The following is a 13,807-nucleotide window of genomic DNA, read 5'->3' on the forward strand; positions in this document are numbered from 1 at the left end:
TATATATCTATATAGATATATCTATCTATATATATATAGATAGATATATCTATATAGATATATATATATATAAAAATGAAGAAACCCTTCAGGACAAAGCAAAAATTCATAAAGAACAAAAAGCGCCTCAGTCCGAGTAAAAAAAAAAAAAAAAAGACTCGGTACCTGAGTGGTATTTGTCAGTCAGTCTTTGTCTTTGTCTTTGAGGGCTTCCAAACTGCTCCGGAGGGGTGGGATTGCTGAGAGCAAGATGCAGAAAAAAAGTGGAATGAGGAAATGAATGAACTGAGGGAGTAAGTGTACTCGCTAACTTTTAATAATGGAGATGAATGAAAACATCAGGTTACCTGAGAGGTTATGGCAAAAGGGACGGAGATATGAAGATGTGGCAGGAGTGGATGTCAGATGAGGTCCGGGTCGGGCACTTAAAAACAAATGTTATCAGGTGGAACCTCTACTCGGTAAGCCTGCCAGTGTAAACAACTGACCTAACTGTCATGCATGTCATGCTGTAAGACCCCACAAAACTTCATCGCACCTCTAAAATAGCCCTCAACCACCCTCAGCCACATGTGCTTGATGGCATTTTTGGCTACCCTCCATTGGGTAAAATTTTAATCACTTTCTGAACTGCAGTGTCTTCTGAGCAATTAAAAAGATATATATTTATTTCAGTCAGACCATTGTCTTGGTATTGAAAAATGAAAGGTATACTCTTGTTTATCTTGTCAGTGCCTACTCTTTCCTAGCATCTATAGGTATTGAAACTGGTCATTGTTTGAAAATGAGAATTTGTCGAAGTTTCAATTTAATTTACTAGCCTTCTGAAAAATTGTTGATTGAATAGAAATGGAAGACAGTCTGTTGGCTACTTTCTAATGCTTTCTTTTTTTCTCCCCAGGTTAAAGGCAGCTTCACCAGAGGATATAGAGTATTTCAATTGTCAGGAAGAATTGATGGATGACCTGCACTCTCAGTACCAGCTTGTAGAGCGAATCATAGGTGCACTTTCTATAATGTGTCACTTTTTGTTTGTATAAAACTGCTTTTGAATATAGTTGATATCACTGGAATTGTATAACTAAACAGATATCTGAATTGATTTTGAGCAGGACATTCAAACCAGAAGTCAGCAGCTGGTTACCCAGACTATCTGTGCAAGTGGCAGGGTTTACCATACTCAGAGTGTAGCTGGGAGGATGGTGCTCTGATTGCCAAAAAGTTCCAGAAGTGCATCGATGACTACATGAGCAGAAACCAGTCCAAGACCATTCCATCCAGAGACTGCAAGGTAACTTGCTGCCAAGTCTCTACTGGCAGTGGTAATACAGTACACCTTTGTAAGGTGGTACGGTTTTGAATTTAGTCCAGCTTGTTGTGATGTCTTCTGTGTCAGTTTCCATTCTGAAATAGAGTTTCGACTTAAACATAGACTTTATTACCAGCTGCTAGGGTTGTAACAACACACAAAATTGACAGTTTATGGACCTCGGTTTTGGGGTAACCATGTGTTTATATTGTAAACAGCATTGATTCCTTCATTTATGGTTGGAATGCCTTTCTTTAGCCATTTTCTGCTTAAAGCCTTTTTGCCTGTCACTAAGAACACCGTCAATAAGTTTTTATCTTACTTTGCACAGTTCAGCTCTTCTAGATTTCAAAGGTACACTTAAAATAGATTTTCATCTCAAAAACTACTTCTACGACACTGTGGACACTTCTCCAAAATGGTTCAGTAAGATGTGAAAGTGGCTTTCACTGCATTTGCAGGGGACCCCCTATAGGTTGTCTGATTAGAAAGGTAGTCTAGTACAGAAAAATCAAGTCACATTTTATTAGCCAATTCTCCAGGAGGAAGAGCCTGTAACTAACCATTGATGTTGGCAGATTTTATCCCATTCTTACATTGTAAGACCCTGTTTTCCATCTTACTTTGATATTCAGAGCATTGTCTCTCTATAAATATAATTTAGATACAACTTTTTGATAAATGGCATTTTTATAGACTTTTTGAAAAAATATTAAAGAATTCCTTGTAGTGTCATCTTTTAGAAATTTCTTGCCAGCATAATTGCTGATTTGTACATACCTAAAGTGATCCCGATTTTGCAGATCAAAGTTGTTAAAGTTAAATTTCAAAACCGTACCTTGATTTAAGGGTTAGTACAAAACGATGTAAGACAATTTCTAGTCCATCTTCTAAACCTCGTGTCATATTTGCTGGACATGAAATCTGGGTCATAGGGAAGCCCTTCAGGGATTTTAGCCCTACCCTTCACTTGGCACCTATTAATTAATTTCATATCTTTAGGCAGATAGTTATCTAAGGATTACTGGGGACAGAAAGATGATTTGTTCATGAAGGATCTCTAGCTAACATGTCAACTGGTAGAAAACTTGACGGGGAAGGGACTCAAAGTTGAGTGTACCATTGGCCCAGCAGTGGACAAATGTGAGCTACTCCATAATAATCTTTTAGACATAGAGGGGTTAATCCACCTCTCTCCTGGCGTAGTTATAGAGTTTTATATTTCAGTCTTTGTTTTTTCCCCCAGCCCAAATAAATCTAGAAATAGCTTTATCCCACTTCACAAAACGCTGTTCTGGTGTGTCAATAGGTACTGATTGGAATAAATGCAAAAGTCTTGGTAGAATATTCTTTTTTATCTGTACTTGAGCTGATGTTAAAATTTGGAATTGAATTCCATTTGTAATATCTGCTGCAATGTCCTTTTGAGAGGACTGTAAATAATTTCTTCAAAAGTGAATAACTCTATAGGCAGAAAATTTCTCAAGTATTTTACAGATTTCTTATTCCAGCCCATTTGATACCTACAGCCAATATACTGAGGGGGAATATTATTGATATTTAGGACCTGGGTTTTTTTTATTTTTTATTTTTATTTATTTTATAGCCTGACTATGCCCATATTCTCATATGCTCTTCTTCCCTGTAGGTGCTGAAGCAGAGACCCAGGTTTGTGCCCATGAAGAAGCAGCCAGCTTACATAGGAGGTGATGGGCTGGAGCTTCGAGACTACCAGTTGGACAGTTTGAACTGGATGGCTCACTCCTGGTGCAAGTATGACTCAAGCAATACTTAAATTCTCAGTTTGCATTGTCCTTAATGTCCATTTTGTAATAATGGGTAAAACAACTTAAGGGTTTCCCTGGATTCACACAAAACAGTGGCACTGAATACACTGCTCAACAAAATGAAGGGAACACTTAATCATCACAGTATAACACCAAGTCAGTTAAACTTCAGGGATATCAGTCTTTCCATTTAGTAAGCACAAGTGATTGTGACTCAATTATACCTGCTTTGGTGCAAATGAAAGTGACAATAGGTGCAATGTGAGAGGCAAAAGAAATACAGCCCCCAAAAAGGTAATGGTTTTGCATGTGGTGGCCATAGACAATTGCTCTCTCCTTAGCCTTCCTACTGCTTCTTCTCTAGTTTTGAGTTCTGTTAGTGTCCTTGCCACTACTGGTAGCATGAGGTGGTACCTGCAGCCCAGTCAGGTAGCACAGGTAGTCCAGCTCCTCCAGGATGGCACATCCATATGTGCAGTCACAAGAAGGTTTGCTCTGTCTCCCAGCACAGTCTCAAGAGCATGGAGGAGATAGCAGGAGGCTGGCCGTTATACGAGGAGAGCTGGCCAGGGCTGTAGAAGGGCATCAACCCAGCAGTAGGAATGGTATCTGCTCCTTTGTGCGAGGAGGAACAGGAAGCATGACTGGTTTGGCGGTGGGTCAGTGATGATTTGGGGAGGCATATCCTTGGAGGGTCGCACAGACCTGTCATAGCCAATGGTACCCTGACTGCTGTTAGGTACCGGGATTAAATCCTCAGAGCGATTGTCAGACCTTGCGCTGGTGCAGTGGGTCCTGGGTTCTTCTTGGTGCAGGACAATGCCTGGCGTCATTTGACCAGAGTGTGTAGGCAGTTCCTGGATGACAAAAGCATTGATGCCATGGACTGGCCTTCACATTTCCCTGACCAAAATCCAATTGAGTACCTGTAGGATGTTATGTATCTGTGCCCCCGTTGTCCAGGAGCTCATTGATGCCCCGATCTAGGGCTGGGAGGATATCCCCCAGGACATCATCTGTCAGCATGCCCAGATTGTCAGGAGTGCATACAGGCACACAGGTCACTGATGGATTGGGGCAGTTTTGAAGTTCAGTATCTTGCCCAAGGATACATCGGCATGTGGACTGCTGAGGCCAGGGATTGAACCACTGGCCTCTTGATTGTTGGACAACCACTCTACGTCCAAAGCCACAGCCGCCCCACCATTGAGTCACATTTTGAGTTACTGTGATGAAATTCATGCAAGTTGGTATCAGCCTGTGATTTACATTTACTTTGATTTTCGGTGTGATTTTGAATCCTGCCCTCAATGGATTTATGATTTTGGTTTCCATTGACAGTTGCATCATTTTGTCCTCCACAAATTTTACATTGTACATCAGTAAAGACCGTCAACCTGAATAATTCGTTCATCATGATCACATGTGTGATTTATGTGTTCCCTTAATTTTTTTGAGCAGTGTATATGAATGTAGTATGTCCCATGGTAATGGGATGCTCTATCACCCAGCAGTGTAGGAGCCGCACAGTCTGAGCTTATGCCTTTGCTTTCTTATACTCTGGCTTCATTCATAGAGGTAACAGTTGCATCCTTGCTGATGAGATGGGTTTAGGGAAGACCATCCAGACCATTTGCTTCCTCAACTACCTGTTTAATGAGCACCAACTATATGGGCCCTTCTTGCTGGTTGTGCCTCTCTCTACACTAACCTCCTGGCAGAGAGAAATCCAGCTGTGGGCCCCTCAGATGAATGTTGTGGTCTACTTGGGAGACATCAGCAGCAGGAACATGGTATGGTGCTTACACACACACACACACACACATGCACATAGAAGAGGGGGAATGGCTGCTATTAATACAATTTCATATTCCCCTTTCCTTGTAATTACAAGTTAAGATTTATTCGATGCAAGCAGGAAAGACTTGCAGACAGATTGTTACTGACTGTTTTAACATTTTTAATGTGTCTTTTTCTCCTCTGGGTTCACTTAATAGATCAGGACACATGAGTGGATGCATGTCCATAGCAAGAGAATGAAATTTAACATCCTACTCACAACATATGAGATTCTTCTCAAAGACAAGGTCAGTGCTACTTGACTTTACCATGGATCATGGTCTTGCTAATGTTTGCCACTTAATCTCCTTTGTGTATGATACATATGAAACAGTAACAGCCAACTCTAAAGCTGTGCAGTATGATGATTGCACATGAAAACAAATGTGTGTGCGTCTCCAGTCATTTTTGGGCAGTGTGAACTGGGCCTTCATTGGTGTGGACGAGGCACATCGACTGAAGAATGATGACTCCCTCCTCTACAAGACCATGATTGACTTTAAGTCCAATCACAGGCTTCTGATCACAGGAACACCGCTGCAGAATTCCCTGAAAGAGCTCTGGTCCCTGTTGCACTTCATTATGCCTGAGAAGTAGGTCATATCTGTTGTTACTTTTAAAGACCAATTAGTTCTTTCCTTGCTGCAGTGATGTATGAGCACTCTCTAAGCATCAGTACTCCTTGATTCCACTTTCAGGTGTGTTTAGAGTGCAACAGAGTAGACTCTTACTTACAGCAAACAGTGATGTTGTGCACCAGATTTTAATATTTCACTAGAAGAGTTCAGAGAAATAATGCGTATCATCATGGTGTTTAAGAAGAACGCGACTCATTTTGCACATCAATGTAAGGAGTGCTAATGCATTTGTGAAAAAGTTGCATTAAGTCATTTGTCATTATCATTAACATAATCATTAATAATAATCACTATCATCACTAACATTTATTCACCCTGAAAAGGCTAGTATTTCTCTATATATAGTATGACCTCTTTCTGTCAGCTGCTGTGTATCATAGGGCTGTTATGAGTATTCTTAATTCAAATTTATATTCTAATTGTAAAAACACCCATACATTTGATTGTTAAAATTAATATTTGAATGTGAAAAAAAATGCATTATGGCTGCAGCAGCTGCACTGAAAGCACTGCATGACAGACAGGAGTTTTCTTTTTTTTTTTTTAAACCAGTAAAATTTGTTGAAGTCCCACATATTTATGTCTCTCCTGTCATAATGTCCTGTGAAAGTAATTTGTGAGTTAGTTGTGAAAATGTAAGCTACACACGCTGTTTCCCCTGCTGCTTCTCTGATGTTTGCCCTCTTTCTCGCTCCTCTCCCAATTTGGTGAATTAAGAGTTTATATCAACAAATCCAGAATTAGTGATGATTGTTGGAAGAGTGAAAAGATGAACCAAGAAGTTTTTTTGAGTTTTATTTTGTTTTTGTCGTGTTTTAATGAACCCTATTTTTCTGATCATAAGCTTGTAGTAATTTTTGTGAAAGCTATTATGATCTCAGACTCAACTTCTAGTAGTTGCACTTAACACACTTCTTGATCACCCTTAGCCCATTTATATTTCTTTTATGAAATTATAAGAGTAACAATATGAGTGGTACACATTTGAAAACAGCGTTTTGTGAAAAAGCCAAATGTTAAGGTTACAGTTTTCATAAACTCTGTGCTATTTTTCAATACACTGACTCCCAATTGTTGACTGGGTACCATTTTGTCGTCATAATATGTTATAATCACTTAATGCTATTAGACCATTGCTTTTGGCCATGATGTCCCAATAAATTTGCATTTACTGCAAGGCCAAAGTGGCCTTGCAGTAAATGCCAAAGTGGCCTTGCAGTAAAAATTACTTTATTTTGGCCTGATATTGCTGTTATTTAGCAGTTGCAATGCCAATCACATTTTTAGTTGGAATGCTAATCTTTGCATTTCATTTTCACCGAAAAAAATAAAATAATTGTGTGATTTATCTATTTTTTTCCCCTGGGGTCTGTATTAAATAAGCCTGTTCTCTTGCATCTGGAGAATATGATTTATAGGCCAGACCAACTCTGTGGCACCACGATGCTTCATTTATAATGTTTTGATGAATTATCCCTTTATCAAAAACTTGCAGTTCCTGCAATTTGGATATTGCTCTTGCCCATATTACAAGTTTGATAATATTTCCATGAATTGCTCAGCCCCAATTCAAATGCAGCTATCTCGCAAAAGACATGGATAAACCCATACACATATGCAACATGTGACAGTGGTCACAAATATATGCTCCAAGGAAGAATATAGAAGGAATGTTATTCTGTAGGTTGTACAGTGAGTTTACTGTATTGCTATACCATCACTGATGTGTGTTGTATGTTTTGTTTCTCAAGATTTCACTCTTGGGAGCTGTTTGAGGAGGAACATGGTAAAGGCAGGGACTCTGGCTACACCAGTCTACACAAAGAGCTGGAACCTTTTCTGCTGCGCCGAGTCAAGAAGGACGTGGAGAAATCTCTTCCTGCCAAAGTAGAGCAGATCCTCCGAGTGGAGATGAGTGCTATCCAGAAACAGTATTACAAGTAAGAGTTGGACAGTAATTTAGTAATTTTATGGTCTTATTGAAGAAAACATGTAGATGTTTGATTTCTCATTACTATGCACCTTTTAAGTAAACCACATGAGTGGATCTAAGGTAATGAGTGCTGACCAGCAAGCAGTAATGTGTAGAAAACTTTGGTACATTACTATTTTTGTTCAGTCTCAGAAGAATACCGTGAGTTTATGGCATGGATGTGTTGCCAGTGAGAAGGTGAAATATGAACCAGGAAGCCCAGCTGAATGAGTAAGGATCTGAAGTTTTTGGTGTAGGGACAATTAGTCTGAACACAGCCTTACTTCCTCATCATACACAAAACTCTCTGTAAGTTCCATGCAACTTTTTCAATCAGTTTATGTGTTAAGCTCCTGTTTGAGTGATTTCTAAAAGAGTCAGTCATTATGGAAGAGGAACTTTTAGTTCATCTGATTTTACTGCAGGAAAAATATTGTCATACAACCCTGATTTCAAAAAGTTGGGACACTGTGTAAAACATAACTAAAAACAGAATGCAATAATTTATAAGTGAACCATGTTTATGTTTTTACGAAGTGCTCCTGAACCATGTAGCAGTATCTTTTATACAATAGTGTGTTTCATGAAGCGGTGAAACTCACCCCATACTTTTTTATGAACAACTGAGCCTTTCAAGGACATACCTTTCATAACCAGTCATGATACTATCATCTGCATGTTTTTTGAGCGTTCCATTGGTTTTAAACATGTTGGTGCCATCAAATTCAGAATAATCATGTATTTATAAAAATCAGTGAAGTTGATGGGTTAAAACAGTAAATATGTTGTCTTTGTACTGCTTTCAATTGAGTAGATGTCAAAAAGGACTAGCAAAGTATCACATTCTGTTTTATGCTTTTCTCAGCGTTCATACTTTTTTGGAATAGGGGTTGTAGTAATGTGTATTTGCATGTCCTCTGTTTGTGAACAGATGGATCCTGACCAGGAACTACAAGGCTCTGAGTAAAGGTACCAAAGGCAGCACATCAGGCTTCCTAAACATCATGATGGAGCTGAAGAAGTGTTGTAACCACTGTTACCTTATCAAGCCCCCAGAGGACAATGAGTTCCTCAACAAAGCTGAAGCCTTACAGGTCTGTATATATTATGTTGTTGTGTTGCAACATCGACTGTTGGCCCTGACAGAGTGTGTTTTTTATTTTTTTACTTAAAACTTTTGGAATACAATTTTTTTTAATGAATTTAGATTTATGATAATTTTGAATTCCTATAGTATGTGTTTGCATACGTAAACATCATATCCTGCTTTTGAGGAATCCAGATAATGTTAGCATCATGTTTGCAGGGATACGAATAAAAAATTATATCGTCTCCAATTTCTGCAGGAAAAATATGTCTGTACTTTTTGGTGCTGAGCAGTTTGTGTAAAGTGAGTTTTTAGAGGTTTTCCTCTGCCTACTGAAATCATCTCTATGCTAGCAGTGAGAGTGAACCAAAACATTAAAGTTATTGGCTACAGTAAGCTGAAACTCACTGTAAAGCTTCATTAAAGGGGAGCTGCCGATTTGAGGGGTAGTTCTCTGCTTATACATCACTATGAGCAACTACTTTCATATTGTCATATTATTATTATAGAAATATTGACTGTAGCTGCTTTAATTTCACCATAATGTCAACTCTTTCTATGTAGGAGGTCACAGCAAAGTGTGGTTCACTTATGTGGATGTATGTTGGGAGGTGGGGGAATTCTTGAAAAATATTTTTATCTGCAAAAGACCAAAACATTTTTGTAACAACAAATTTGGTTAATGTGGTTGATTCCAGCAGCGAACTGAATGAACACAGTTGCGTAAAGGTTGATTACATGTTACTTGGAGAGGAAAGACAAGCAATTGTTAGCCCCTCATTTCATCTTACAGCAACTGATCCGCAGCAGTGGGAAGCTGGTTCTATTGGACAAACTGCTTGTGCGTCTGAAGGAGCGAGGCCACAGAGTTCTCATTTTCTCCCAGATGGTACGGATGCTGGATATCCTGGCTGAATACCTGAGGAGCCGACAGTTCCTCTTTCAGGTAGCTACACGCTGTTCTCACATGACCATGAGTACATTATGCATACCATACCAGTCAAAAGTTTAGACATACAGTGCATTCAGAAGGTATTCACACCCCATTCACTTTCCCCACATTTTGTTAAGTTTGCAGCCTTTTCCAAAATGGATGAAATTCCTTTTTTATCTCATCAATTGACACACAATAACCCCATAATGACCAAGTGAAAAACATTTCCAAAAAACTTTTTGCACTTTGTCATTATGGGGTATTGTGTGTCGATTGATGAGACAAAAAAGGAATTTTCCATTTTGAAAAAAGGCTGTAACATAACAAAATGAGGGGAAAGTGAAGGGATGTGAATATTTTTTGAATGCACTGTACCTTCATATTCAGTAGTTTTTCTTTATTTCTATTGGTTTCTACATTGTAGATCAACACTGAAGGCATCACAACGATGAAAGGACACATGGAATTATGTAGTAAACAAAGCAAAATATATTTAAGATTTTAGATTCCTCAAAGCAGCCACCTTTTGTTTTGATGTTAACTTTGCACACTTTTGACAATGTCTCAACCCGCTTCATGACGTAGTTATTTGGAATGCTTTCCCAACAATTTTGAAATTGTTTCCATATAAGATGAGTATAAGTTGAATAGGCTTTTTACTGTATATTAACACTGCCTCTGCACAACACAACTGATGGTCTCAAATACATTTAAGAGGCAAGAAATTCCACAAATAAACTTTTGACGAGACACTGCAGATGTAAACCAATACCAAAAACTCACAGTACGATAATACCTCGATATAAAGTCCATGATTCAATACTTACTGCACTTTATTAAAATAGTGTGTACTAGAGCTGGGTGGTATCCAATTTTTGATACCGTCAAACCTTCCCCACATTTTCCCGGGGTATACGGTATTACTTTGCATGACATGCTCGCAGTTCAGACTGTCACTGCTCATGCTAGGAAGCACCAGCATACCAGAATGAAGGTGATGAACTCAGCTAAAAGCCTCTACCAAGCTTTGCCACCAGGGGTGCTGGCCCTCGATTCTCTTGACTCTCGCTGGTTGATTGAGGTGTCGGTCATCAAAATAGACCAAGGGGTCGCTGAGCTATTGACTGATGTAACTACGCAGTTAGTTTCACCGCTCCGTCTCATTCACACATGAATGAGCAGAGCATTCACAGAGGACTTTGCTGAGCAGCCTGAGGTGTTATTTAGGGCTGCCACAAACGATTATTTTGATAGTCAACTAATCACCGATTATTTTTGCGATTAGTCGACTAGTTGGATCATACGTAAGTTGCAGCTTATCGCACCAGCATGCGGCTGCTCTTATATAACCATCATTACCTTCCAGCTTGAAGTGTTTACAGTATTTGCTAACTAAAAATAAAGACAATTAAGATGATAGTTCATTCAACTTTTAATGAACCTTGTAGCAACAAACAATTCTTTAAATGTAGCATAAAGTGCAGCTGATAAAAATAAGGACAAGGCACTGGTCTAAAGAACACAAAAATAAATACTTCATTTGTCTCTGGCATGAAACATAGCTACATTTTCAAGTATTGAATAGTACAAAATCAAATGAGGGAGGCACCTGAAACTAAGACATTATCCACAAAACATAAGTTTTGGTCTCGCTCAAACATAACGAAAGTGCATTTTGTGCTCGGTGCTCACAACTGTATTCAACTTTACTACACTCTGACTCTATATAATCCAATCTACACAAGGCTCTTGTTCATGGCCAGGAAAGTTAGCATTTCTACATGTGCTGGAGAAAGGCTTGTTCTGTTTTTTTATGTGTGGTAAGGCTGATGAAATCGTCATTGTTAATGTTAACGTTTGCAGCGATCAATATAAGTAAGTAGCTCAATGTTTACGTTAATGTTAGCAGCTAACTAGCCAATTAGCTTAGCGAGATGACTGTCCCTCTTCGTCAATCAATCAATCAATCAAACTTTATTTGTATAGCACCTTTCATACATAAAAATGCAACACAAGGTGCTTGACAAAGGATAAAAACATGAAACAATAGCACACAACCACACACACACCCATCCCAACGAAACCGTCGGTGTAATAACATGGCAGGGCACTGAGGAATCAAGAGAGGAAAAAAACCACCTATGGGGAGCTCATCCACACTGCAAAGGATCACAGCCCACGGCCACAGCCCATGGCCACAGGGAGCGCCGCCGCAACAGAGACCCCTGTGTGGGGTCTATCCCACATAAACCGGGATGGACCCCACACATAGTGCAGAGCCCCCCGGTCCCCCGACTCGGGCAGACTGGGGTGGACTCCACACACAGAGCATAGCCCCCCAGTCCTCCGGGCCCGAGGGGTCCCCAGGATGACGCCCTGGCGGGCAGACCAGACACACCTCCCAGCATGGAGGCCCCCCACGAGGAAGCACTGGAGCTAAAACATAAAAGACAATGGAATAAAAAGACCTGAAACCTAAAAGACAATAGAATAAGAGACCTAAGACCTAAAATAGAATAGAGTAAAAGGACCTAAAAGCTAAAAGACAATAGGCTAGGGTAAAACAGGTCTGAATTAAACGAGTAAAAGAAATCAATTAAAAGCCAAACTAAAAAGGTGAGTCTTGAGTCTCCTTTTAAAAACACCAACGGTCTCTGCGGTCCTGATGCCCTCCGGCAGGCTGTTCCAAAGCTTCGGACCATAATGACTGAATGCCGCCTCCCCGTGGGTTTTGGTCCGAACCCTTGGAACGATTATTAACCATTCGTTGTCAGAAGTTGAACCAGCCACAACGATGTGCTTCCTTTTCAGACGCTCCTGCATTGCCATCGTACTGCCATGGAAGGCAAGTTCTGCCTTGCAGATTTTGCATTGCACATGCTTGTCTTTTGTTTTGTGAAAATGTCCCCAAACTTTAGAGCTCCGTTGCCGCGAAGCCATGATACTGGTCAGGCAGTCCGGTGACATCACGGCTGACACTGATTGCAGCTAAAAAAGGAAAAGGATGTGCATATACGTCAAGGACAGAAAGGCAGACAAGGTAGCGGAGGGTACAGCGGCAGTTTCGAGAGAAAAACAAAGCTTCAAAAAAATAAACGACATGTCGACTACTAAATTAGTCGTCAATGATTTTGATAGTCAACTTAGTTGTGACTAGTCGACTAATCGTGACAGCCCTAGTGTTATTTTGCTGTTTTATTTGCATTTTGTCCTTTTATGAGAGCTAAGAACAATGGCAAGCAGAAAAAAGGCTGAAGAAGTGTTTTCAACAGAGGAGTTTCTCCGTATGCTTGGACGAGATAACGGTACTCTGCCCAGATGCGCCTAAATGAGCGCCTGGACATACCTGTGTTAAAACATCTGTAAAACTGCTCAGGTTCATTTTTTTAGCATATACTTTTGCACAGTCACCTTTTTGTCGAGTAAAAATTCAACCAGATACATTGAACGGAGTGGACTTCATTCTTGTTATGACGATGCTACAATTATGTTCGGCCCCTATAGACCTATATGGGCAGTATTTTTGTTTATGACGGTAATGAAACTGATACCGTTGCTATTTTTTAGATACCGCGGGATACCTTATTACTTTGGAATTTGTTTTTAAATTAAGTGCTTCTGCTTTCCTTTTTTCATAAAGTAAAATAAAAAATAGCCAGCCATGACCTAAGTATGTGCAAAAAATTGGCATGAATTGTCTTTGGCAATGAATGACTGAACCATGTACAATTTCAAAACCAAAACAAAGCAGCAGTCAGTAGCAGTCTTTTATAAAATGATTGAAAAAGCATTTCCATCGGATGTCCACATCCATCATCAGTTTATGTAATGGCAGGTTTAGCAGTCTCTGTTTGATGGTCAGCACAGCTGTTTCAATCGAACATACCTAACTCGACCAAGCAGACGGTTGGTGTAGCCTTTGTTCCAACCGGTTTGTGAAGCAAGGTTTAAAGTGCGTGCAAAACATTTTATGTGTGGGGACAATCCGGCCTCTCTCACCACTACACCGAGGGAGCTTCATGTCAAGCTCCCTCTCCAAAACAGCAGCAGATTTCATAACCTCAGCCATATTCAGTCTAGTATGTGATTTGAAAAGAGGCTGCATCTGTAGGACAAAACTTTAAATTTCCCATTCGCTTGTTATGACACGAGCTGTGAGTGTAATATAGCTCTGTGTAGCTTGTGAAGTCCACCCATCTGTGTTTATTGAGATGCACTCTGCTTCCTTGAGGCTCTGTGTC

The 13,807-nt window shown here is 39.8% G+C and overlaps 1 protein-coding gene across 3 annotated transcripts in view; it reads left to right on the forward strand.

The window, feature by feature from the left end:
• Nucleotides 1-13,807, forward strand: part of chd1 (chromodomain helicase DNA binding protein 1) — a 57,453-nt gene that overhangs the window by 7,587 nt on the left and 36,059 nt on the right. For all 3 annotated transcript variants that reach the window (XM_076757419.1, XM_076757422.1, XM_076757421.1), the window contains exons 8-16: nucleotides 902-1,002; nucleotides 1,113-1,291; nucleotides 2,958-3,082; nucleotides 4,673-4,889; nucleotides 5,094-5,183; nucleotides 5,338-5,528; nucleotides 7,325-7,513; nucleotides 8,477-8,639; nucleotides 9,426-9,578. In XM_076757419.1, coding sequence (XP_076613534.1) covers nucleotides 902-1,002; nucleotides 1,113-1,291; nucleotides 2,958-3,082; nucleotides 4,673-4,889; nucleotides 5,094-5,183; nucleotides 5,338-5,528; nucleotides 7,325-7,513; nucleotides 8,477-8,639; nucleotides 9,426-9,578 — 1,408 coding nt within the window. The remainder of the gene's footprint in view (nucleotides 1-901; nucleotides 1,003-1,112; nucleotides 1,292-2,957; nucleotides 3,083-4,672; nucleotides 4,890-5,093; nucleotides 5,184-5,337; nucleotides 5,529-7,324; nucleotides 7,514-8,476; nucleotides 8,640-9,425; nucleotides 9,579-13,807) is intronic.

The sequence above is a fragment of the Chaetodon auriga genome, chromosome 19 (genome assembly GCF_051107435.1).
Source record: "Chaetodon auriga isolate fChaAug3 chromosome 19, fChaAug3.hap1, whole genome shotgun sequence".
Lineage (NCBI taxonomy): Eukaryota > Metazoa > Chordata > Actinopteri > Chaetodontiformes > Chaetodontidae > Chaetodon > Chaetodon auriga.